At 39.4% G+C, this 25,453-nt stretch overlaps 1 protein-coding gene across 2 annotated transcripts in view; it reads left to right on the top strand.

The window, feature by feature from the left end:
- slkb (STE20-like kinase b) overlaps positions 1 to 25,263 on the top strand; it is a 29,066-nt gene extending 3,803 nt beyond the window's left edge. Inside the window, exons 1-17 of one of the 2 annotated variants that reach the window (XM_059329779.1) lie at positions 4,686 to 5,074; positions 5,312 to 5,360; positions 5,877 to 6,026; positions 8,206 to 8,278; positions 8,472 to 8,666; positions 10,138 to 10,219; positions 11,852 to 11,983; positions 12,921 to 13,721; positions 13,814 to 13,944; positions 14,229 to 14,352; positions 17,103 to 17,282; positions 19,325 to 19,454; positions 21,203 to 21,327; positions 21,465 to 21,656; positions 21,790 to 21,915; positions 22,067 to 22,180; positions 23,116 to 25,263. In XM_059329779.1, the coding sequence (XP_059185762.1) occupies positions 5,354 to 5,360; positions 5,877 to 6,026; positions 8,206 to 8,278; positions 8,472 to 8,666; positions 10,138 to 10,219; positions 11,852 to 11,983; positions 12,921 to 13,721; positions 13,814 to 13,944; positions 14,229 to 14,352; positions 17,103 to 17,282; positions 19,325 to 19,454; positions 21,203 to 21,327; positions 21,465 to 21,656; positions 21,790 to 21,915; positions 22,067 to 22,180; positions 23,116 to 23,262 (2,709 nt within the window). In that variant the 5' untranslated portion in view covers positions 4,686 to 5,074; positions 5,312 to 5,353 and the 3' untranslated portion in view covers positions 23,263 to 25,263. Of the gene's footprint in view, positions 1 to 4,685; positions 5,075 to 5,311; positions 5,361 to 5,876; positions 6,027 to 8,205; positions 8,279 to 8,471; positions 8,667 to 10,137; positions 10,220 to 11,851; positions 11,984 to 12,920; positions 13,722 to 13,813; positions 13,945 to 14,228; positions 14,353 to 17,102; positions 17,283 to 19,324; positions 19,455 to 21,202; positions 21,328 to 21,464; positions 21,657 to 21,789; positions 21,916 to 22,066; positions 22,181 to 23,115 lie in introns of those variants that run through there. The other variant, XM_059329772.1, reaches the window with a different exon arrangement.
- Positions 25,264 to 25,453: the final 190 nt, after the last annotated feature.

Below are 25,453 nucleotides of genomic sequence, written 5' to 3'. Positions count from 1 at the left end.
TTTCCTCTGTATAACCTCCCTGGCAGGGAACATATGGGCCTAATCCAGCAGTTTGATTTAGCCAAGTTTACCTATGAAACACAAATTAGACCAATCTCGATATTGTGATGGAGTATCCAATAAATGTTTTTAGCGGTGCAGCTTGTGCAGCCTTAAACTGGGACAAAACAGTAAGCAACACACACAGTTTTGTTCGTAAGTTTTTTTTATCCAGTTCGTGTGGTAATTGCAACATGGGCGTAGAGTGGGCCCTCACAATTGTATCTATGCCTTTTACTTGCATCACTGTTATTGCAAGGCTTGCAGAATGTGCAAGTTTAGTTCCTGCTGTAGTATTGTTATCAAACTTTGAGGCCAAAGTTCGCATGAGCAGCAAAACAAGCAGCTTTTAGAGCTGTTAATCATCATGCCAGTTTATAATCCTTCAGCTTTTGATATGAGCTGGTTTTTCAAATTCCTTTGTTCTTTACTGAAGTGTCACCGTAGAAATATGTATAGTTGGTATCTTTGAAAATAGGGCTACAAGATATATCATTTCAGCATCAATTTTGAATTGTGTGCATGTGCACCAGTCACACTGCAGGGTGTGCAATATCCAGCAAGGAAAAATAACTCAAACCCATCATGCTGTTGATTTTGTGCTGCTCGATACAATAGAAAAAGTTGTTGTTGTTCCCTAAATTACCTACAGTCTAGGTAGGCCTGCCGCAGTTTCGTAATAAACCAAAAGTATTTTTACCCTATTCCAGGAGGGTGACAGCCCACACAGTCTGCCCGTATACTAAACTAGCTACAACCTCCGAGTCTGAAAAGTGAAGTCAATTCAGAAGGCCCTTCAACCTACAGGTCTCTACCACAGTGCACTGTGTGTTTTCATCTTAGAAGACAGTGTGTTTTCAGTTCAAAGTTAAATGGAACGTTCTAGTTGCTTAAAAATTAGAGCCCGGCCGATATGGGACTTCTGAGACTGATGCTGATACTGATTTTTGAGGGGAAAATTCATCGATAATCGATATGGTGGCTGATATAGTAATTTTTTTGAGCTGGAATGAAAATAGACCTTTTTATGTGGATTGTGCACCATGTACCCAGAGAGCTACTTGTCAAATGAAATGATGACAAAATAATTAATAGGAATGAAATAAATGACTTAATAAACATCATTACTGTTTAGTTTCAGCCAATGGCCATTTAAAAAAAGGAATCTAAAAAAATCAAGCCAAGCAACATTTTGTTGCATTGTATACTGTGATATGTGCCGTTATGAAAACTTTTTTTTACAGACAGCATATACACCGATAACGATAGGCCTTTGATAGGCCAATATCCACCAATTATATCTGTCAACCGATATATCTGTCAGGCTCTATTAAAGATGTCTTGTTGGCCATTTGGACTGAGAGACGGGCTCACTGTTCCTGGTGCAACTCACGATAATCACTGGAGCAGAAAATGTTCACAAGAGCACAAACCTTCATAGGTCTAACCTCTTAATTTTGTGTGTATCCAATTATAAGGTAAATTTTTACTATACATTTTTAATTAGTGCACAACACTGATACATATAACTTATAACAAACAAATAAACAAAATGTTCAGGCATTTTTTTTTTCAATATCTTGTTTGTCTACTTACTGCAGCACAAAGACTGCATTTTAGTTGTCACACCACTGAAGTAATAGTGTTGGGCTCCAGTGAATATCTTCTAGTTATGGTATATAGATATAGTGACTAATACCTTGGCCCTGGAGCGAACATGTGTCAGTAGATATGCATTCTACCCAAGGTCTAAACATTAAGGAAGTGTTTATGAATAGATAATCGGTGTGCGTGAGGAACTCCGTGACTGAGGTAGATTACAGGCTGGTCCAACCCAGTAATATCACACTATAGTCTATCTAACCATGCTCAGCCAATAACACATTCACCATTGTAAAGACTTGTATGAGTCAATATGAAATTATTTAAAAAGACAGTCAGGTCGTTATGAACTCTAATGATTACCTGAGTATTTCATTTCAGTGCATTTTATTGAGCGGTCGGCCCTTTTCCTCCCCATTGTCCTCTGAACAATGGCCACAGCCTGATCTGTTGATTTTTATCTCGGCCTGTCTGGCACCTGCGAAGAAGAGAGAGTGTCCAGGACATTTCCTCCTGGAGATGAAAGGCGATATTCCACATAATGCCAGGAGGGTTGGGTGGTGACTTGCTTTATAACTGCATACTAAATTGTGTCACCCATTGACCTTTGTTTCCCTTTTGCTATAATTTCAGTCGCACAGCAACTGTTTCTCAGCTCTAGGCTGTAGTTATGAATGTTTTCATCCCTTTAGCCCTTCAAACATGTAGGTGAGATCTCACATCCTCTCTCCATGTGCCACATGAATGGAATAGAAAAAATGTGGGTGCACAGTTCTTCATGTGTTTGTGTCAAATAAACAAGTGGGAGAGGAAGCCACAGCCCTGGCCCGTGGTTCCTCTCTGCCTGCTGCCACTCTGAAAAACCACTGTGGGGGCCATTGTACAGCAGCGCAGCCATTAAAACAACAGCACGCCTACAGAGAAACACTAGAATGGTGTGCGTGTTGAATAGGCAAGACTGTTCTGAGACTTCAGGCATTGTATGTATTGTAAGGGCTTTGTTGTGGTAAGTAGCACAGTCTTGAAAAGCTCAACTGAATAATGGAATGCCATTGAACCTTGGGGGGAAAGTTAGTCAGTCTTTTCCAGGAGATAGGCTCTTAGAGGATTTTGTCATTTATCATTGTAAATGCAGGCTGACCCTGTGACGTAAGATAGGGCCTTAACCAACGTATCAACCACAATTAGTTTCTCAATGGTTAGAAAATTGCACAATTGCGGCTTCGCTTCCTCTTCCTTAATGTGTGAAATTTTTAATGTTCCCCAAACTTCAGTGGAGAGTGATGGGTCAGCATCGTGCTATAAGGCCAGCCTTGTGTCTAAGCTTAATTAAGACACTCCAGATGCTGTTCCTTACATACTCACTCCTGCCTCGAGTGCTGAGTCCGTACAAACTTTAATCCTATTTACAGAATAAGGCTGAGGTCTGGTAATATAGCTAGCTAGCTAGCTACCTAGCAGCTGTGTGAAACCTTTTCCACAATGTGGCCCCAACTGGGCCAATCCTCTTAACGTCAACAGCCATACTGAAAGCTCTTAAATGCCTTTAAGGGCTCAGAGTGTTTCATTCACACAGGCTGGGTGGAGGTTCATTCTCAAATTGCCTCGGTCAAGTGAGTAGTTGGGGTACATGATGATAATGAACACAATACATGTTCCAACAGACTAAATGCATGGAGGCGAGCATTTCTCTCTGGACTTATGAACCTTCCAGACCCTCACAATAGAATTGACAGGTCACTGGGTTCAACCAGAGCATTACTGCCCCATGAATGCACCTCTGTTTGTGTTGCATTGCTAATCTCTAAATAATGGACACTAACAGTGATAGCTTGGATTTTTTGAAGTGGGGTTGTATGGGGTACCTATCCATGGTCAATGTATTACCTCCAGTAGTTGGTGGTTATATATCCCCAGTTTGAAGAAGCAGGCACGACTACCGTCATGGAAGCTGAGCGGTGTACTGCTGTGGACAAGGGCAGCAGCAAAATGTATTCAAAGCCATCCAACTCCTTTTGACAAAAACAGTCATTTTGCCTCACAAAACACAGGAGTGGCTGGTCTACCACTGCTTCGATTGTTTAGTTTGTTTGTATTATTGTGTGACTTTGGTGAGCCGCAACTAATCCTTAAGAACACCAAGTTCGTACAATAACACAAACAAACTGAACTGAGGCAGTGGGAGACTGGGCTTGGAAGAGAGTTTAGATGGAACAGCCTAAAACTATAATATGAAGAAAAATATAAATGCCACACTTTTGTTTTTGCTCCAGTTTTTCATGAGTTTATTCAAAGATCTAAGACTTTTTCTATATAAACAAAAGGCCTATTTCTCTCTACTTTTGTTTACACATTTGTTTTGTTTGTGAGTGGCCTTGTAGTGTGTCCTCAGCTTTAGGCTGGTCACATTCATTTTTTTTTTTTGCCAGATTTTACCCATTAGTCCCAGGTGGGCAAAGTCTGCACCAGTCTGCACTGGTTGGGGACAGTCGGCATGGCTAGTTGGCAAAAAAAATCTGTTGGTGTTTGAATTTTTTAAGCTGAATCTGGACACACCCGAATAGTGTGAACTGATTGCCGACCCAGCTGCGAACATGTGTCGCCAGAAGAAAGATAGCGCAGCAGTGAACCAATTGTCGTCTGCTTGTTTACTTATTATTATTATTATTATTCTTTTTCTCCTACTTCTACTTCTTACGGTTTTATTGACGGTTGGTGAACAACAAATTGGTACATTAGCGCCACCAACTGATTTCTTTGTTTAGGCTTTAAACTGTCGCCCTCCAAGAGTTTGATACGTTCAGTTGCTTTAGTAAGTTTGACAAATCATGTAGTCTGTGATCCCTCATCAGTTGATCAGCTTGTGATCCCCAGTCTTTCAGTACAACATACACAAATCTGCTGTAACCAGTCATGTAGTGTGCACTCCAAGTCTTTTCAAAATCTGTAGAGAAAGTTATGCTGTGTGCCTCCAGCTTAAGGCACACCTGTGCAATAAAGTTATGCTGTCTAATCAGCATCCTAATATGCCACACCTGTCAGGTGAATGGATTATCTCGACAAAGGAGAAGTGCTCAGTAACATCAATAGAAACAATTTGTGAACAAAATTTGAGAGAAATAAGCCTTTTGTATGCATAGAAATGGTCTTAGTCTGGTTTTTACCCCAGTTTTTAATGAGCTAAAATCACAAGTGTTGCATTTATATTTTTGTTTATTGTATTATTTTTTGTCTAAAATATTTATGTTTTCTTGAGTCGTGTAGTAACGTTATGCTCAATGTTTCCAACAATGTTAAAACCAGAGAAATCTGTCATTTTAAACAAGGAAACACGAATCTGTCGCCTGTCAGTGGCGTTATATCCTCGTTGTGCATGTGTCAGCAGCATAGTTGCATGAAGTGAAATGCATTGACCTTTTTATCCAATTATAAGGTACATTTTTACTATACATTTTTAAAATCCTGGTTTTTAACTGAGTGAAGGATTTTAGTAATCGGACAGCTAGGTCTAAAGTTACCAGAGAAAGTAATACACTGACTATAATAGGTACATCATATAACTCCACTCAAAGAAAGCCAAACTATGCCATTGATGCAGGCTGTTTTACATAAACAAATATCTGTTGTAAAATGACATTGACTCTTGTGTTCCTTTTTTCCTTGTTGGCAGATCCTCATTGAGTTCTGTGCAGGAGGGGCTGTGGATGCAGTCATGCTAGGTGAGTCAGCATTTCCAATTTGCATACAGGTTGTAACTTCAAAAAAGGAAACTCTTCAAAAAGCAGCACATAACAGCAAAAAAGGCCAAATTAAGACATCAAAAGATCAGTGTAGACTACCTATATGTTGCAGTCTTCATTCATCAATAACAATAACATTACTGTCTGTGATTAGACATACGTGTACTTTTATATTTTTATGTTTATGTTGATTTTATGATTTTTTGTTTTTATTGTATTCATGCATATTTTATTTTGTGCGGGCAGTACATTTTACATTTTATTTTATTTATTTTTATCCCATTTTAAATTTATTTTATCTTATTGCATCTTACTGATCTATTGTTTACTACATCTCTTTGTATTGTGTTATGTATTTATTGTTTGTGCAGCACTTTGGAAACCTTGTGTTTGCTAAAATTGTGCTATATAAATCAGGGGATTGGATTGGATTGGATTGGATTGGATACTCAACAACCAGGACTTGTAAGCATATGTTTGTGTGATCTCCTGTAGAACTGGAGAGACCCCTGACAGAGCCTCAGATCCGGGTGGTGTGTAGGCAGACTCTACAGGCCCTCGTCTACCTCCACGACAGCAAAATCATCCACAGAGACCTGAAGGCTGGCAACATCCTCCTCACGCTGAACGGTGATGTCAAGCTGGGTAAGACAAAGTGAAATCTAGCTGTAACAACCACCTGAAAGTACACCACTTTTCCAGACAGGGTAGCTACAGACTGGCTCAAACCGTCACTTATAACACCCAGGACTGATATGATTGTCATCCTCAATCCATAGATGATTAAATGAGTATTGTTATGGGACAAACTTTTGTAATAAAAGCAGGGTATAGGAAAAAGTTAACAAGTAGGGTGAATTGGCGTGTTTTACAAGTACATTTTTCCTGGTTAAACTATGCAGGTTTTTTTTAACTTTTCCAGGGAAAAACCATAAATGAGTTCAGAGTCTAGCAATGTAGGCTCTGTGCCTTTGGCCATAGTCTCCCATGTATTTATCTTGTGTTTTCTCATGATTTAACTGCAGAAAGTGACGTAAGAATGCACTGCACAGTGATACCATCAATTCATAGCTGCTTTCACCTAAGCAGGTCAAATGCATGGTTCAGTTATCTGAGTAGTGTGCTGGTTTTCATCATTCAAACACAGGTCTCTCCAGCGGGGAAACTGTGTCTTGGTATTATGTGTGCAGAAAAACAGCTTTCCCCCTTTGACATTTGCCGCACTCTTTTATGCAAGAGGCTTAGAAGTTCACATGATATGCATGAGAAAAACGTGTGACTTTTTTATCAAGTAAGATTTTCAGAATGACACCAAAGTTGTAAAAAACAAAAAATGCCAAGTTAATATGAAAGAATTAACATTTCTGGACATTATTCCTACCAGTCATAATAAATTATTGAATATTAAGTAAAATGTAATAGATTGTTTTAAAAACAGACAACATTTGTAATTGTATAGCAGTGTCGAGATGACAGACTTCTTGTCTCAAGCACAGCTGTACCCCCTTATTGTTATTTTATACTGTTTTTCTTAACCTTCTATATCCCAAACAAACAGTTTCAAGCCATGTTTTGCTCCTTTCACATTTTACTCTACATTTTACTCTTTATTCTACTACATATATATATGTATATATGTAGTAGAGTAAAGAGTAAAATTTTAGAATTCATTTTAAAAATATTGGAATCCAAATGGAATCTAGATTTTTCCAAGTACCAAGTGTCAACAATATTGGGGGAATAATGTGCCAAATACTATACATTGAGCCTCTAGTTGCAACCTCTCCTGTCCTCTCTGTTCATTGTAAACAACATGCAGTTCAGTCCAAGTTTCACCGAATAATTTTCATGTGATCATCATGTTTCACAAATGCGTTCAAACAGTCATTTTGTGAACTTTTAGACATAAAGAATAAGTGATTTTGATAAAATATTACTATTGTTCTTTTACCCTTTTAAAGTGCTATACAAAATAAAATGTATTATTATTATAATATTATTATTATGTTTATTGTAAGCTTAGATTTGGTTATCTTTCCTGACGGGAGTCTTTTGTCTGAGATTAGTTTTTTAAGGAGAAAAGATTGGCAATATAAAAAAAATATACCTTTTATGCCCGCTGACAGGTTAGGGAGTTTATTGTCAGTGTGTCTGGAATTTATGAGCCTTAGTACTGTCAGAAAAACTTAAGATAATAAATTATACGACTATTTCAATAGGCTTTTATGACAAACTGAACTTGACTTGTGAACTGGGTGGAATGAACCTTTTTAAAAACAGAAATGAAGAAGAAATCCACCATGACTCGTACTGAACAGTCTCAGCGTTGCATGGCCATTGCAGACATCATAACATGAATAAGTAAACTTCATGCATTACAGCAATTGTTTGGACCGGGTGCACTGTGTGCAAACAAATGTGTAGCCCACAGCAGATGCAATCACGTAACTTACTTAGAGCGGTATGAGTCACTGCTGCTGTAATGGAACAAGCTCAATGAAATAACACACAATAAGCATTTTGTCTAGTGACATAACACACACAGAGGTGCCTGTACATCTGCCTGCCGGAACACTGAGGAGCTGTTTCTCACACAGACACGGCATGATGTTATCATGCAAATGTAAAAAGGAATGTCATTACAGCATATGGTTTCTTCTTTTGTGTTCATTTCATACACTGATAAGATCAGCAATTCTATCGCTCAAGGGGACTGTTTTTCATTTTGTACTTGTCTAATTTGTGTGGCCACATTTGGAAAATAAATGATGACAGTGGTGTTCCTCTGGCATATTTATGGTTTGCCTTGTCACATGTCTTCCAGCTGACTTTGGTGTGTCTGCCAAAAACACCAAAACCCTGCAGAGGAGAGACTCTTTCATTGGAACGCCGTACTGGTGAGTGGAATTTAAATCAAAAATGTTTTCATAGTCAATAAAAACCCTTTTTGTCTGTTTTTAATGGAAGAAATGAAAAAAAGGACACCATTACTCACAGTCAGTTTTACCTTTTTGCCTCTCTTGCACAACATAGAACAAAAATCCAGTTATTCGATATCTCCTTTCCTATGACTTCCCTTCTTCCTCCCAGGATGGCTCCAGAGGTGGTGATGTGTGAGACGTCCAAGGACCGTCCATATGACTACAAGGCTGATATCTGGTCCCTCGGGGTCACCTTGATTGAGCTGGCACAGGTTGAGCCACCAAATCACGAGATGAACCCCATGAGAGTCCTGCTGAAAATAGCCAAAGCAGATCCTCCTACACTGATGCAGCCGTCACGCTGGTGAGTCACAGCGTGGAGCTCTATGTCCTCTGTCAGGGAGGATGGAATAGGTCACTCTAAACATTTCAAACTGGCAGAGCCAAAAACCAGACCAGATCAGTATAATGAATGTTACCACTAAGTTTTGCACTTGACTCAGCAGCTGCTCCTCAGTGAGACTCATAGAGCCCATTAATGAGACTGTAGCTAATGAGTTATGATTATTGTGACCAACAAGACCAACTAAAACGTTGTGACTGCCATTATTAAAAACAAAGAGCTTCGTTATGGACGTGAAATCAAAGCAGTGGTCCGTGGAGGAGACAAACTGTTGATGCAGTCCGCCATTGTTATTATTATGCTTGTTGGCACTAGAGCTTCTGAGAAAGCATAATTTTTTACTCCCTTATTAGCATTAGCATTGCCCCAAAATCCCTGTATCTGTCGGGCATTACCTAGAATGTCAAGTCTGATCAATTTCTGTGACACAAATATATGTATATATATATATATATATATATATACACACACACATACATAACCCTGTCTATCAGTTTCCCAGCCCCGTACCTTGCCAAACCCCAATGCCCATCCCATACCCATGTACCAGCTGCCATTCGCAGCGTAAGCAGATGACATCTGTTTTCCCGCTTGTTGTCACTTCTATCTCAGCTACTGAACCGTGTGTCTGTGGAAAAGCAAACAAGTTCTGAGAAGTTGACCCAACTGCAAAACCAGGACCAGCCCAGCACTAGAACTAGGGTCGCATATGTAGAAAAGGGGTATTAGTGGTCTGAAAGCTGTAAACCTGAAGATTAATCTGAGATGCAGCGCAGGACTGTCTGTCAAGTTGCTCTAGTCTTAAATCTCTGATACAGATTGTGTAAGTATATGAAGTTCATACCCATGGTCAATCATGTCTTGCTGATGGCAATTTTTGGGTTGATACCATTTGCAACAGAGACTTAAACCACACGAGAATTGATCAAAATGGTTGAAAAACCCTGCAAAATACCACATTAACACACCAAATATTTGAGCCGCACCATAACAAACATCCATGCTGTGATTTGTCAATGATCCTAGGAAAGCCATCCATCCTATGAATACTCTTTGTCTGTAGTATGTGGTTGTTAAGTTTCATGACGCTGTGATTAACACAGCAGGTCATTTAACACAATAAGGTTAATTTTTTTTTTTTTTTTTTTTAATGGTCTTTCTACAGTGAAATGGTACTATAGGGAATAACGTCATCCCAAACTGTATTAGTATAATGTGGGCATGTCTTTAAAGGTGGGACCAATGGGTACCCATAGAAGCCATTTTCATTCATATATCTCGAGGGCAGATTTATTTCAAACCCTTCATGACAAGATATCACGACATGGTTGGTGCCAAGTTTTGCTAATGTCATATTTCATTTTATCGCACAAGACCATATTTAAGTCTCCTTTTTTTTTCTTTTCTTTTTTTTACATCTTCCACCCTTCAGGTCCCCAGAATTCAGTGATTTCTTAAAGCGGTGTCTGGACAAGCATGTGGACAACAGATGGACTGCACCGCAGCTGCTACAGGTACCTTTCTCTTCAACATTCACACAGCTTTTCACCTAAGTTCTGAAACACCATTTCACTAACTACCAACAAGGGTATAAGAGTGTTTGATTTGATTTTAGTATTGACTTTTTGATTTAATTTTAGTTTAAGTTTTTTGGAATGTTTAAGTTGTTATATGTTTAATTTTACAGTAGTTTGTTTTTGTTTTTTGTCCAAAGTATGAAGCTACATAGCCATAGCCATTTTTTACTCCCTAATATCAGCAACAGCATTGCCCTAAAAATCCTGTATCTGTCAGGCACTACCTAAAATGTCAAGTCTGATCAATTTCTGTGATCAGTGTCATAGAGTTGACCAAAATTCATACTGTTCCCTTTGTTCACTAGTGATATATTACAGCTTAACATTAAAACTGAGATGAATGTACATACATTTTTTTTTTAATTTGTATTTATTTTTAGACCAGACCATATCATTTCCGTTTAGTTTTTGTTTTATATCTTCTCTATATCCATCCATCCATTATCCTTAAGCGCTTATCTGAACTCAGGCTACAAGGAGCTGGAGCCAGTCCCAGCTGCATTGAGTGATAGGCGGGGTATAACCTGGACAGGTATCCAGCCTATCACAGGGCAGACACGTAGAGACAAACAACCATTCACGCTCTCATTCACTCCTACGGGCAATTTTAGAGTTACCAATTAAACCTAAGCTACATGTCTTTGGACTGTGGGAGGAAGCCGGAGGACCCGGAGAGAACCCAGGCTGACTATCAGTTTCCCAGACCCGTACCTGGCCAGTTAAATTAAGTGATAATCCTCATTGCCCATCCCATACCCATGCACCAGCTGCCATTCACAGTGTAAGCAGCAGACTTCCAGACGACATCTGTTTACCCGCTTGGTGTCACGTCTATGTCAGCTACTGAACCGTGTGTCCTGGCAAGACTGACACTCATCCCTCCTTACCTAAGCTGACGTCAGCAGTGCAGGCTTTGCTTTTTCAATAGGGTTTAAGGTGCTCACCAAGTCGGAGCCACTTATTTACACAGAGGCAGTAAGGACACATTCATTCATACACACACACAGGAAATAATTAACAACGCTGCAAGGAGAGGATTGTTCTGCGCATAGGACCACTCAATGGGCTTGAAAATAGAAAATAGTGGTCTGCCACCTATGAAGGTTTTGATATCGAAGAAGCTGCATATTATCAGGCCGGCGATTGAATATGTGCAGCACATTTCTAAACCAAGGAAGGTGAGGTTGTCAAGAGATGTAGATGTGGTCTCTGTAGCCTTGTCTTTGTTTGCATTCATGAAGTTGATTTATTTATTGATTTGTTTACTGTGAGAAAAAAAAATCGAAAGGGGGAGTAACATTAGAAATATTTAAATATTCTGCCAGTATTGTTTCTTATGTGTTTTTTAATGCACTTAGTTGTGTCGTACATAGTCCAAATAGAACTGTCTGTTCTACTGTGAGCAATTTATAACTCAAAATCTTTGGGATTAGTTGTCAGTGGGGTGTCCAGTCTTTACTTACTGTCCAGTCTCTACTTTTTTGCAGCACGTAAATGATTGAATTTACCATAACATAGACTATGCACAAATTATGTTCTTTTTTTTTTCTTTTTTTTTCTTTTGCACAGCATTCATTTGTGTCAAGTGTGACAGACAGCAGGCCCCTGAGGGAGCTCATAGCTGAGGCGAAGGCTGAGGTCACAGAGGAGATTGAAGACCACAAAGAGGAAGAAGAGGAGGAAGATACAGAAGCACACCTGGTGAGGAAACATTCCCAAAAAAGAAATTTGTGCTGTTGAGCCAAACATGCTAGCAGCTGGGTGGTTTTTTTTGAGCAGGAAATACTGAATATATGTCTACAACTGTTCTATTACTGTAGGTGCTACAAATTGGGTTATTACATATATATGACTTAATACTGGAGCTGAAATGATAAGTCAGTTAATTATTAGACCAAAAAATAATCGGCAATCATTTTGGTAGTTGATTAACAAGTTTTATTCATTTTCAGCTTCTGTGGGAGGATATGCTTTTTTAATATCATTGTAAATTAGATACCCTTAGATACAGTATGTCACCTTAGGTTTCGGATAACTGTCACAATTTTCTGACATTTCATAATCACAATATCCATCACCATAAACTATCAGTCAATTTAAAATGATAGTCATATTTTTTGAACATTTTAAAACAATTAATTAGCTGCAGCCCTACTGAATTCCTGATCCAACAATATAACGGCTTATTATTGTATATATGGTGATTGGGCCTTTAACAAACAATTATTTTCATCACTGATTAACCTGCCGATTATATGATAGCATTAACCCAAAGATAATCACTATTTACTCCCTGTGTCCTTATTTTTCACTGCAATATAAAAGCCCTGTAGTCTATGGAATCAGCAAAATCGGGTACACTTTATTTTATTTATTTTTTTACATTGAATGATAATTTCTGGTTTTACAGTTTCTGACTATGATAAATGGTGTAATTTTAAAGAACACATACCTTTCAAATCTGCCAGAAGGTTCAATGATTAATGTATTTGAATCTATTACCAGATTTTTTGATGCTGTCAGTCAAGCAATGGCTTAATCGGCTAATTGTTTCAGCTCTAATACTGATTGGTCATGACATTAGCGTATACCTATTGTGTTTAGCTTGAGGTAAAACTAACATTCCTTCCATCTTCAGGGCCACAAACGTGCTCCGTCTGATGTCAGTGTCGCCAGCTCAGAGGATGAGAAGATTCCTCTCTCTCCCTCCGTCTTGGAATCGGTTCCTGAGAAGACTGAGCCAATTGTGTCCGTGCCTACACCCACTGAGCTCCCTGTGGCCAACCATGTGGTGGACACCAGCTCCATTGAGGAGCCTGCTGCCCCTGCAGCCGGGGAGCAGACTTCCAACACTCCAGTTGAGGATGAAGGGGTAGTGGAGACGCCAGTGGAGACGCCAGTGGAGACGCCAGTGGAGACGCCAGTGGAGACGCCAGTGGAGACACCAGTGGAGACACCAGTGGAGGAAAAGCCTCCAGAAGCAGAAGAAGATGTTGCCTCACCAGAACCAGAGACTGAACCAGAGGCCCCTGCTAAGGAAATGCAGCAGCTAGAGATCGCAGTAGAGGATGAAAAGGAAGTGGACACAGCCGAGGTTGCAGCCAATCCACTTGCTGGCACAGAGAGTTTAGAGGTCACGGAGTCTCCTTTGGAGGAAAACATGGCAGTTGTGGAGGAATCAAACGTGCCAGCAGAGGAGGAAAAGGACAAGTACAAACATCTCAAGGTGACATTGACACTACCAGAGCAAGATAAAGTTGTTCCAAAAGAGGAGAACGGAGAAAAGGAGAAAACGGTCGCAGACAAAGCTAAAGATGAAAAAGAGAGGGATTCAGACTCGGGGAGCGGCTCAGCTGCAGATAACAGCAGCGTAGACCTCAATCTGTCCATCTCAAGCTTCCTGTCCAAAACAAAAGAGCCTGGATCTGTTTCCATACAGGTAACTCACACAGCCCACAAATATCACAGACTGTATTACAGACTAGCATAGCGACAGATACATCTATAAACTGCTTCTTTTTTTTTTTCCAGGACAACAAGCGTCAGAAGAAAACACTGAAAAAGACTCGCAAATTCATTGTGGATGGAGTGGAAGTTAGCGTGACTACTTCAAAGATCATCACTGACAATGACACAAAGAACGAGGAGATGAGATTCCTAAGGTATTCACCTGCCTTCATTTGCATACACACTGAGCATCAGTTATATGCAAATATTATGTTAATGCATTATCCAGAAAGGAACTTACTGTACAAGCTGACTGTGTGGAGTTAATCTCTTTAAATGCTGAATCTTTTTTACTAATTGTACTTCATTTTCTCAGTGCTTTACATCGTCATGCGTGTTCACCACTGTGACCTGCTTTATGTTAAAAAAGACACATAATTAACCTAATTGACCTCTCTGCCACCACCTTCCTGTTTCCCATCTCCCTCCACCTCACTAGGCGTCAGGAGCTGAGGGAGCTGCGTCTCCTGCAGAAAGAGGAGCAGAGGGCCCAGCAGCAGCTCAGCAACAAGCTGCAGCAGCAAAAAGAACAGATTTACCGGCGCTTTGAACAGGAGACCACGGTGAGTCATTCACCTGAGAAATATCAAGGCTGAGGGTGATAAGCTGATTTCTCCTGCTCTCCAAACTGTACTGGCTGTGCCTACTTGTACCAAGATGCATTGCACATAAGCAGTAGCTTATAGTATTTTCCAAAACTCTCTTTCCTTTTCTTTAGTTGAATAAATTAACAGCATAAGCTCACAAAGTGTCAAGAAAATAAATATTCTTACACCTATTGTGAATGCTCAAACGAATGGGTGCAGACATAACAACAGAAACTTTGGTCTCAGTTTGCTTTCAAGTGCACCAGAGTTCAGTTCTCTGCATGTGGGAACGCAGTCTGAACCAAAGGAAGAAGCCAACCAAAATATAGTGCATTCTGGGTTAAATTTGGGCAGAAATTTGAGAATCAACACCAGGCAAGGTAGTAGCAGGCTTGAAAAATAGCACGTGTCATTATACATACACATAAGGTTCGCTACAAAACCACTGACCGGTTTAGTGCAAAAAAAATCCTGGTTAGACGTTTTAAAAGACAGTTTAAACAGTACATAGATGGACAGACTAGTGGTCTAATGATAAAGGAAAGACTGTTCGCCAAATATGGTCAGACAATCACATGACAGTTGCTCGTGGCTACAGAACAAAAACAACAAAAGTGTGACAGAATGGTGGCTAATGGATTCAGTCGCACAGCAGATCAATGCTTCATTAATGTGAAAAACTCCACCAACAATACATTAAAGTCTGCAATTGCTTTGAAAAAGTGTCAGCTTTTTCCCTCACATATTTTGTCTAATGGATGAAGGACATTTGTTAACAATGCTTGGTAGTAAACCAAAGGAAAAATGCAACAATCTGAATCACAGAGTCCACCAGACTTTATATGTGAGACTCTAAAGGTCTTAAACAAGACGAGTACAAGAGTACAGTCCACATACCCTTTAAACTAAAAATGACACTGAGGTATGAGTCGTTTATATTTAACCCAGCTCATTGATAGCTTTTCACCAAAGAGGAAGGACTTGTGTGTGTGTGTGTGTGTGTGTGTGGAACAGCTTTTGCTTCTGGTATTTACAAAAAACAGAAGTATCATGCCTGAAGTGGTTATAACAATTAATTGTTATAACCACTTCATCTGTTCCATTAGTTGCTATTTCTGACTGCTTGAACCTGTAAACTCATGCATGAAAGGATGTGCTTTTCGAGGAGAGGAAACAGGGATGTGTATAAAAAGAACTCCCTCTGTGGTTTCTAAAGGAAGGTTTGCTTTGAGCCCAAACAAACGTAAACTCATCCAGATGTAGGAAAAAGTGTGAAAGACGATGACTCATCTGAGTGTGTTACTTTCTTCCACTGCACAGACATCCACATTTTGTGGTTGTTGTGAGTTGGCCCTGGATGTGGGCAGTTTGTGAATGGCAAACTGATCATGGGAGGATGATTTGATTCCCTTGAGTCATTACTGTGCTGTTTGTTTTCTCTCTATCCCTGTAAGTGAACCTGTTAGCACATGGTGTTTCTGTTTTTTCATTACTCTAAATCATTTTGGCCCTCGTTTGAACTAGACTGCTTTATATTCCTTGGAAAACTTTCATAATACATTCTGCTGTTGCTGCTTATTTAGTTCATTTTGAGCTTCATACTTATATTTTGGGTTTCTACTAGAACATGTTTACATGCTTAATGTTTAAAAAACACAATAAACCTGTCACACGTCACTTTACATGTACGTAAGGTTCACTGTAAAGAAAAGTTTTGAGTTAAATTTTGTTGAATTTAGGCTACCAATCCACTTCTCTAGGTTTAGGGCAAAAAAAAGTTCCTGATAAGGCGTCATAAAAGATAGTATAATTAGTATAAAGTATCAAAAGTAAATAAATGTTCATAAATGCCGAAAGTGAACTATAGAGGTTTTCTAAAAAATAGTGTGCAAGTCATTTTACATACACGTATGGTTCACTGCTGTAAAAAAGGCTGCAGTTTTGTTGAATTTCTGCTACAAAACCACTGACCTATGTTTATTGCAAAAAAGTTCCTGGTTAGGCGTTATAAAAGATAGTTTAAAAAGTGATTAAATCCTGGAAGTGAAGTAGTTACAAGGACGACGTGACTACTGGAAGTGACATAATTACGTAAAAATGTGATGCATGGAAGTTCAGTGATGTGTGAATCACATAGTTTACTTTTCACATGGGACATGAACGCCGTCCTCCGTGGAAGTGCGGGGTTTGTCTGACCCATCCACCACCTTTTCTACATGCTCGAGTGCTACGTTTGTGCTTTATATTCCACTTCGCCATAATTACTACAGCTGGGGGAACAGTCTGAAGCGTAAATATGGGTTGTATTTTGCTTTCTTACAAACGACCTATGGGGTTGTTTCTGAGGGGAGAACAGTCTCCCATTAGCGCCTTCTTCCTCAAAAAGCCCAGTCTGCCAGTTGCAGCTTGGGAATGACTGCACTGTAGCAGTAGCAGCACTTTGTACCTATATATACATCACAATCTTACAGAAGTCCTTGAAACGGCTTGTCTAAAGCCACAGTTTGTGAAAAAGGTTTGCATACTTTCATAGTATTTATATACCAACTAGACCTGCTTTATAATAAACAGTCTTACTTGTTACAATATGGGACCTTTAATATTTATTTTATTATTTCAAAAGTTGGTATTTTGTCTGACCTTTTGGAAAAGTTTTGTATGTGCCTCTAAGAATAACTAAAAGCAGTTAAGTTCAGTGATTTGAGGTGTCCGTCTGTGTCCTACAGAGTAAGAAGCGTCAGTACGACCAGGAAGTGGAGAACCTGGAGCGTCAGCAGAAACAGACCATCGAGAAGCTGGAACAGGAGCACACCAACCGGCTGAGAGACGAGGCCAAACGCATCAAAGCTGAGCAGGACAAAGAACTCGCCAAGTACCAGAACATGCTGAAAAACCGCAAGAAAGAGGTTAGCAAGTGCACCTCTGCACCTTTTTTTTCCTTTCATCGCCCCTCCCAACATGTAGAATGGGATAGCTTTTACAGTTCCTATTTATATTTAATAGTTTTGATACTTGGACAGACACGCCTCTCGGATCGGTCTTAAAAGTGTTTACATAACCACGGTTTAACTGCACAGGGGCTAAATAAGTCGGCGCTGCCACTTCTCATTTATTTTGTCGCGTACTGCTAATCTATCCACAGCTTTTGTCTCATGTTATTTCCATGTATTGCCCATGGCTGCCCTGACACAGGGCAAACAGGAAGTGGGCCTTTCTCCAAAGCGTGTGAAAAACGCTTTCATGAAACATATAAAAGAGGATATTATCCAAACCCCGCCGGAGGAGGTAATGAGGGCTCCGTTTGCTGTGAAGTTTGAACTTTGGACACACAATACCTGTTCTAGCAGCTCTTTCTCCCTTTCTTGGGATTTTGATGCATTTCATGACTTTCTTTCCACCTACTTGAGTTTGTGGTGCCCACCACTGGTTCAGAGTGTATGTGTGTGTGTGCAGTGTTTAGTGCAATGTGTAGAAGGGTAATGTACTGTGATCCACAGGGAGTGGCCCATGTTATGGTTCAGTCCTTTCAGTTGTCCTCGTGCACCTTGTGCAGCGCTCCCATTCAGGATGTAAGTGAAACCCCCAGTGTGTGTGTGTGTGTATTTTGATGCCTCCTCTGATTTGGAATCTGGTCTTTCTTGTGTCTCTTCAAGCATGACTCATTACTCCTGAGACTAGACACACTGTCTTTTGTAGGACCCAACCGATGTGGGATTTTTGAGACCGATGCTGACCACCAGTCTACAAATGTACTCAGAGAGCCACTCTCTCAAACAAAAACTTTATTGAAGAATATTTAACATTGTTATACATTATAATACATTATACAAACAATGTATTACATTGTCAGCCAATTATTTAAATGATAACTGAAAAGATAAAGAATAAATAGGAATGAAAAACATCAAAATAAACATCATTACTGTTCAGTTTCTGCCAAGCAACATTTTCTGCATAATTATTATTGTGTAAAAAAGTTTTCATAATGACCCCTATCACACAGCATATACAGATATGCCTTTAGTAAGCCAATATGGGCCAATAATATCAGTCAACTGATGTATATCTGTCGAGTTCTAATCTTTTCTGTACATCAGTACAACACCAAGCCAAGTTGTGCTTTGACACAACAGATCTCTAATTTGGTCACAAAGATGAAAATTAAATACTGTAAATTGTTCCCTAATGGATCAGAACTGTACTAGGAAGTGGCTGACGCTTAAAGTTTTATAGATTGTTCCTTTACTTCGACCTTTTCTATGAGAACATGCCAAGCTTATAAATCCTGCACCTCTGTGGGAAAATAGGAAGTGTGGTGCAGTATTAGACCGTTATAATGCTATAAATTATTTTTAAAAGGGTTATAAATTATAGTACTTTTAAAAAAAATGAAATACAATGGCATCTATATTAACAGCATTTTTTCCAAGTGCCCCAAAGCAAAAATTAAATAGTAGACTTTTGGAGACATGCATTCATATTATCCTTGTCCCTTCTGTTTATCACTGAGCATTACATTAGCATTTAAATGTCAGGTTCCTCTGTGTTAGGTTAGCCAAGTAGGCCGGATTAATGTGACAAGCAGGTTAAACAGCCTTTAAAGCCAGTTGTAACTGTCTGGCTCATCAGCTCAAGCTGTTCTTGCCTTGAGGTGAGCTTGGCAGAAAACCTGTAGGCCACCAAACACACACACACACACACACACACACACACACACACACATTCAGCTGGCCTCATATAGCCTTTCCTGCTTATATATTGGTAAAGGTTTTTGACACAAGGGAAGGAGATGATGCTTTCTGTCTGTCCGAAGTGTGTGTGTACTCACTGATTAGTTTTATCATTGGTTATTGTGGATGGAGGTTCAGTGATTCTTTGTGTATTATAGGTGGAGAGATCAAGGCTTGTACGTGTTTTCCTCATGTCATTTGTGATCTCCTTGCTTCAGGAACAAGAGTTTCTTCAGAAGCAACAGCAGGATCTGGACAGCGCTCTGAAAAAGATTATCCAGCAACACAAACATGAGCTCGCCACCATCGAGAGAGACTGCCTCAACCACAAGCAGCAGCTTCTCAGAGGTAAAAGCAATAACAAGCTATATTTACTGCCCACTGTCAGGTAATGCAGCGTTAATGCCAGAAGAGATGGAAGGTCAGGATGGGAAATACTCCCATTACTTCATTTTGCAAGTGTCAACACCAGAGTGTAGTTTCCTTGTCTCATGGGCTGCTGTGAGCCGTAGATGGTGCTTTTCACACACTGTAAACTGCTGGAATGATGATGTTAATATAGCACACATGCGTCATAATCTAAAAGGCTCGATAAAAACATCAAAATAATGTTTGTTTATTGCCTGCTCCTCCCCAAAGGGCTTAGCTGAAGTGTTCCCTTGAGTTTATAGATATTGATATCTTATTCAAAGACACTAACCTACTATTTTTATACCCTTTTTTTATTGGTGCAAAAGAACATTACATAAAGATAAGTGTTGAGGGATACAGTACATTGAAATGGTCAACAGAGGGACATTTTAACAAATGGCATATATGTGTGCAATCAATCAAAGGAAACATGAATATAATTTTTTTATAAATTCAACAAAAATGATAATTATTGTTGATAAAAGTGTAGGGGGGGCTGGGGAGTATAGCAACAGAAGTCATATTTTCTAACTATTTTTTTAATTTAAACCAAAAATAGTGAAACAATTGGTGTAAAATAAACGTTTAATTGATAATGTATCGTCATTTCAAGAAAATAAGATGAGAACCACACCGTATATAAATATTTATTATCTGTGCTTATTAATACCCAAGCCACCAAGAAATACACACAGCCTATATTCAGAAACGTGTCTTTAGATGAGCCATCACGGCTTCTGTAAGGTTGCGATGATAGAACGTGGCGCTACAGTGCTGGTACAGTCATGCCATAGATGAGAAAGAGCTGAAAACACTGACAAATCAGAGCAGACTTTGCTTTTTCAGGAGGGGATCTTAATAAAAAGAGCATTTCAGACAGAGGGGGAATGCAGATAGTAAGACAGTCATGATGGAGGGGGGTTTAGACATTAAAGCATGTAAACATGTTCCAGTGGAAACCAAAAATACAACCTGAAAATGAGAAAAATATTTCCATTTCCAGGCATTTTTCAAGCAAAAATGTACAAGATGAACCAGTAATGAAAACACAGCCCAAAAACAACTTACCATGTACTGGTAACATTATTTTCAAAGCCTCATTGAGTGGTAGCAGAAGGTTTCATTTTTTGTCCTCATTATATTACTGACATAACCACCTCATTTATAGTGAGTCATATTAGCAGTAAACAAGGCTAAAATACTCTGAGATCACAACTGCAGCCCCCTCTGACTGTCTGCAGTGAGCAGCAGCCTGTTAGCGGTTAGCTCTGCATGGGACTTAATCCCATGCTTAATATGCCGGGAGCTGCACAAACAACACTTCTCAGAAATGTTCAGTGAACCAAGTCACGGGAGGAACTGTGCTGTAGGAGCTTGTAAAGGGCTTTCAGTGGGAGTAGAAATTGTTTGATAGTTCAAAGCTTAGAAGCTGAAACCTTATTAGGAAAGTTGATATTAGTTGCCTCAAGCACCCAGCTCCTAATGAGGTCACGTCAGCCCTCAGCTGTTGTTGTAGGTCTTCTGCTCGGTCTTGTTTGTGTCCACTGCAGACCATCTAGTGCTACAGAATGGTTTTAAAATGAGACATTATATTGAGCAGATGTTCCCCAACAATAAGCCTATGAATGGTTCTTCTGTGTGGTTATTTAGCTTTGTCTTTTGTTAACTTGTGTGTCTGCTAACAGCGCGGGAGGCTGCCATGTGGGAGCTGGAAGAGCGCCATCTGCAGGAGAAACACCAGCTGTTCAAACAGCAGCTTAAAGACCAGTACTTCATGCAGAGACATCAGCTGCTGAAGAGACATGAGAAGGTACAGGCCTTTTTGTATCTTTTTTTACATGGTTAAATATTTAATTGTTTTTCCAAAATCTAAAGTTTGGAGGAGTTTCTCTGGGAGCTCCGTTCATGTTCTGTGTGTGTTTGTGTGTGTGTGTGTGCCCTGTACAGGAGATGGAGCAGATGCAGCGCTACAACCAGCGTCTGATCGAGGAGCTGAAGAACAAGCAGACACAGGAGAGAACCAGACTGCCCAAGATTCAGCGCAGCGAGGCCAAGACCCGCATGGCCATGTTCAAGAAGAGCCTTCGTATCACTGGAGCTTTCATCACCCCAGAGCAGGAGAGGGAGAAGGTCAAACAGGTGACAAGCAATACGTCTGCTGGGAAATAATTAGCCTTTTTCCTTATATTACATGGCAAGCCAAACAAAAGCCCAGAGTGAGCCCAGATTTTTTTTTTTACCTGTAAAGCCTAATTGTGTCTCTCTTTTCCAGTTTGCAGCCCAGGAAGAGAAGAGACAAAAGAACGAGAGGCTCCATCAGCAGCAGAAACATGAAAACCAGATGAGAGACCTGCAGCTGCAGTGTGACGCCAACATCCGAGAGCTGCAGCAGCTGCAGGTAGAGATTCAGGAAAAATCACTTAATAAATGTGTTTTATGGACTGTAATCCACTATATACCGATCTTGTTGTACTTTACCATCCCTAACATGTAAAGCCCCTCATTCTTTATACACTTCCTTACTGTGTGTGTCTGTGTGTGTGTTTCAGAACGAGAAGTGCCACCTGCTCATCGAACATGAAACCCAGAAGCTGAAGGAGCTGGATGAGGAGCACAGCATGGAGCTGAAGGAGTGGAGGGAGAAGCTACGACCCAGGAAGAAGGTAGATATCTCTTACACATGGGTGATAACATCAGCCAGTGCACAAAACATGCTCCACTTTTCAAGTTTTTCTGTATATGTGACACATATGACACATTCCAACTGATCCTTTTATAGTATATGATAAAAACTGAATACATTGTCATAGTCATGTCTTCATATAAATTCTCAACAGAAGCTTTTGCGGCAGCAAAACATGCAAATAAGGCAAAAACAAACTGTGTACTTCTCAAAGCACCTGCAAATGGTGAATTGCACCTTTAACTGCGCTGACAAGCATATTGCGTGCTCCGGTTCTATTTGCATGTATTTAAATGCGGTAATATGCATACATTTGGTGCAAAATTCATTCTGTGATTACTTTGCCTATGTAAGCCATCTGACAGTATATATCCATATTTAGGTCTTGCACAAACTCTCGGAACCAGCCAGAACTCTGACACCAGAGCTTGGAAAGTCAACTAATAGCTTTGCATCCACTACACTACTGGCCAAAATGATCAAATACCTACACAGATACTTTTTTTCCCTTCAGCATCAGTCATACTTTCTATTGAGTGGTATTTACTAAATGTTAGCATGCTAACATGCTGGAATTAGATGGTAAACATCAGTTTATCATTCATTGAGCATTCTGATGATAGCATGGAGCTTTAGCCTCACTAGCATGGTGGTACACTCCTGTTTCCTCTGTGTTCTGACTTCACAGACATGGAAGGGTAATGATACTGAAACTTTAAAGCCAACATTGTTTCACCTTTTTCTCTGTCAGCCCATTTATTTCAGATTTGTGACAAAGTTGCCTGCAAAACCGGATTCACTTTAGGAGTCAAAATCAAAACACTATTTTCCCTAATGTAGTCATTTTTGGTGCAATGGTCATAGGTTTTTGATAAATTACCGTATGAAATCATTATGTTTGTGTGTACCCCGCAGGCCCTGGAGGAGGAGTTTGCCAGAAAACTTCAGGAACAAGAAGTGTTCTTCAAGATGACCGGAGAGTCGGAGTGCCTTAACCCCTCCACCCAGAGCCGCATCTCTAAGTTCTACCCGATCCCCAGTGTCCAGTCCACTGGTTTCTAGTTGAAACCTATGCACAAACACACACACACACATACACACACACACACACACACACACACACACACACATACACACACACATACACCGTGCACATGGACACGATGAGCGCACAAACACCGACAGTAAAGACCGAGCCTGTGCTGCCTTGTCCTCACCCTCTGAAAACTGATGGAGGGTGTTAGAAGCATTTCTGTTTCTGGACTTCTTTTGTCATATTTTCACACTATTTGTAATTTTGAAGGAATAATTATGAAGGAGATTTACAGATTCATTGTTCAGGTCCTCACCTCAAAACCACTAAAGTGAAGTAGCTCAACCTTCTTTTGTGATTGAAATGTTTTTATAAAGCATCCAGTGCCTGTAGAATTTGATGTTTTTGACTTTAAAATATGAGCAATTTCTGATTATTATTTGCTGCTCAATTTTTCTCTCATTTAGACATTTGCACTAAAAAGGATATCATTTTTTATACCACTTAAACATAATGTCGATAGTTTAATTTGGTTAAATATTAAATTGAAACCATATCATTTATAATTGATCGTAATATAGAATGTATTTCTGCTAAAAGAGAGAGAAAGAGCACATTTAATATCACTTTTGAAGGAATGATGATACAGTATATTTTTAATAAGTGACATATCTCTGTGTTAGGTAGGTTGTGATGAATTAGTGGTTCAAGTAATGCATGCTTTTAAAACAAGCTTTAGGAAGTTTTTCCAGCAGAAATGATTTCTTCTTTCAGGGTTTTTCTTCAGAATGCCTTCCTGTCTTGAGCACATGACTTGAGATTACTATGGCAACAAGCAGTGGTGAAAACCATACGTTGCCGTGTTGCATACAGTAGAGATGGTGTTTACATACAGAGACAAAGCATCACTGTTAGTTGGACACTACGGAGATCACTGTGGTGGCAGAAACAAAGAGTGTCAAACAAGCATTTACGCACCAGATTGTTGGTCTGGTTGTTATTTTTTAGTAAACACCACTTTATTATTGTCGAGCAAAAACAATGTATCTATAGGATCGGTATTCAGGGATGAATAAAGCATTTAATGATGTCAAGTCTGGAAATGATATACCAGTAGTAATAGTTTCCCAGGCCCGAGTGTCACGAAACAAACTGTTAATGTGCAGTTCCAGATGATGATGATATTTCTATTTGCTTTGGTTTTCTGCATATTGTTGCTACCAGGTGTATCATGGATAGGCCTGCATGGCTTTTCTTCCTACTTTTTAATGAAGTACTGTTTTAATTGTCGTGCTAGCTAATAGCCTTAATACTCCAAAACAGCTGTATGGATATATACTGTGTACCTGATATGACCGCCTTTAAACATTTTGGTCAGACTGTAGGTTCTATGCTGGCTCGCCAACTTAATGTTCTGTTCTCTGACTGTATGAAGCAAATCAACTACATCAGAATGATCACATCTGTATTCAAAGAAACAAAGAGAACATGAGCTCTTAGCATTTTTTTTATTTAGGCTGATGTATTGTGAATGATGTCAAAGCAATTTGATGCAGTTGTAAAAACAAATGTTCAAAAAATGGACCTGACTGGTTTAGGCCATCTTGACTTGTGATTGGTTCATTTTTTCATCTCATTTTCTTTATGATTGGCTGTTAAGAGTTAGTGGGAGGTATTTAATAACTGAACTGTTATGTACAAAAATTGCAACGGAGTGCTGTGCACCTTTTTACAAAACTTTCTCAAACTATTTATATGAAACTGTACCACCCACACTGCAGCGTGTGTACTGTAGCTTATTCACTCCTCAGAGGTTTGCAGAATACAAAAATATAATTACAAAATTAATCCTGTCAGTTCTTGTTCTGTTGGTCAGTTAGTCTACAAAAAAATATGAAATTCTGAATGTTGACTAAACAATGATATCCATATCAAAATCATTATGCATTTTTTAAATAAATGTATAGTTTTTAGAATACCTGTGTAATGTAGATTTTCATTTTGCTGTAAATAAACATTTTCCTCTGTATTACACTTGTGTATAGCTTTTCCATCCAGTTGAAATTATCTGACATAAATGAAAAGCTTCTGTAAACAATTTCTGTAATTTTCATAACAAATCTGAGTCACAAAACATAATAAAATTAGAAACTCCCCAAAGTATAAAAAGGTAAAAGCCAACTCTTCATTCATTCCCGCAAAATAAAAGATATCACCCCT

Source organism: Centropristis striata, chromosome 1 (assembly GCF_030273125.1).
Source record: "Centropristis striata isolate RG_2023a ecotype Rhode Island chromosome 1, C.striata_1.0, whole genome shotgun sequence".
Taxonomy (NCBI): Eukaryota; Metazoa; Chordata; class Actinopteri; order Perciformes; family Serranidae; genus Centropristis; species Centropristis striata.
The sequence above is the reverse complement of the archived record's forward strand: the minus strand, read 5'-3'. Positions and strand labels throughout refer to the sequence as shown.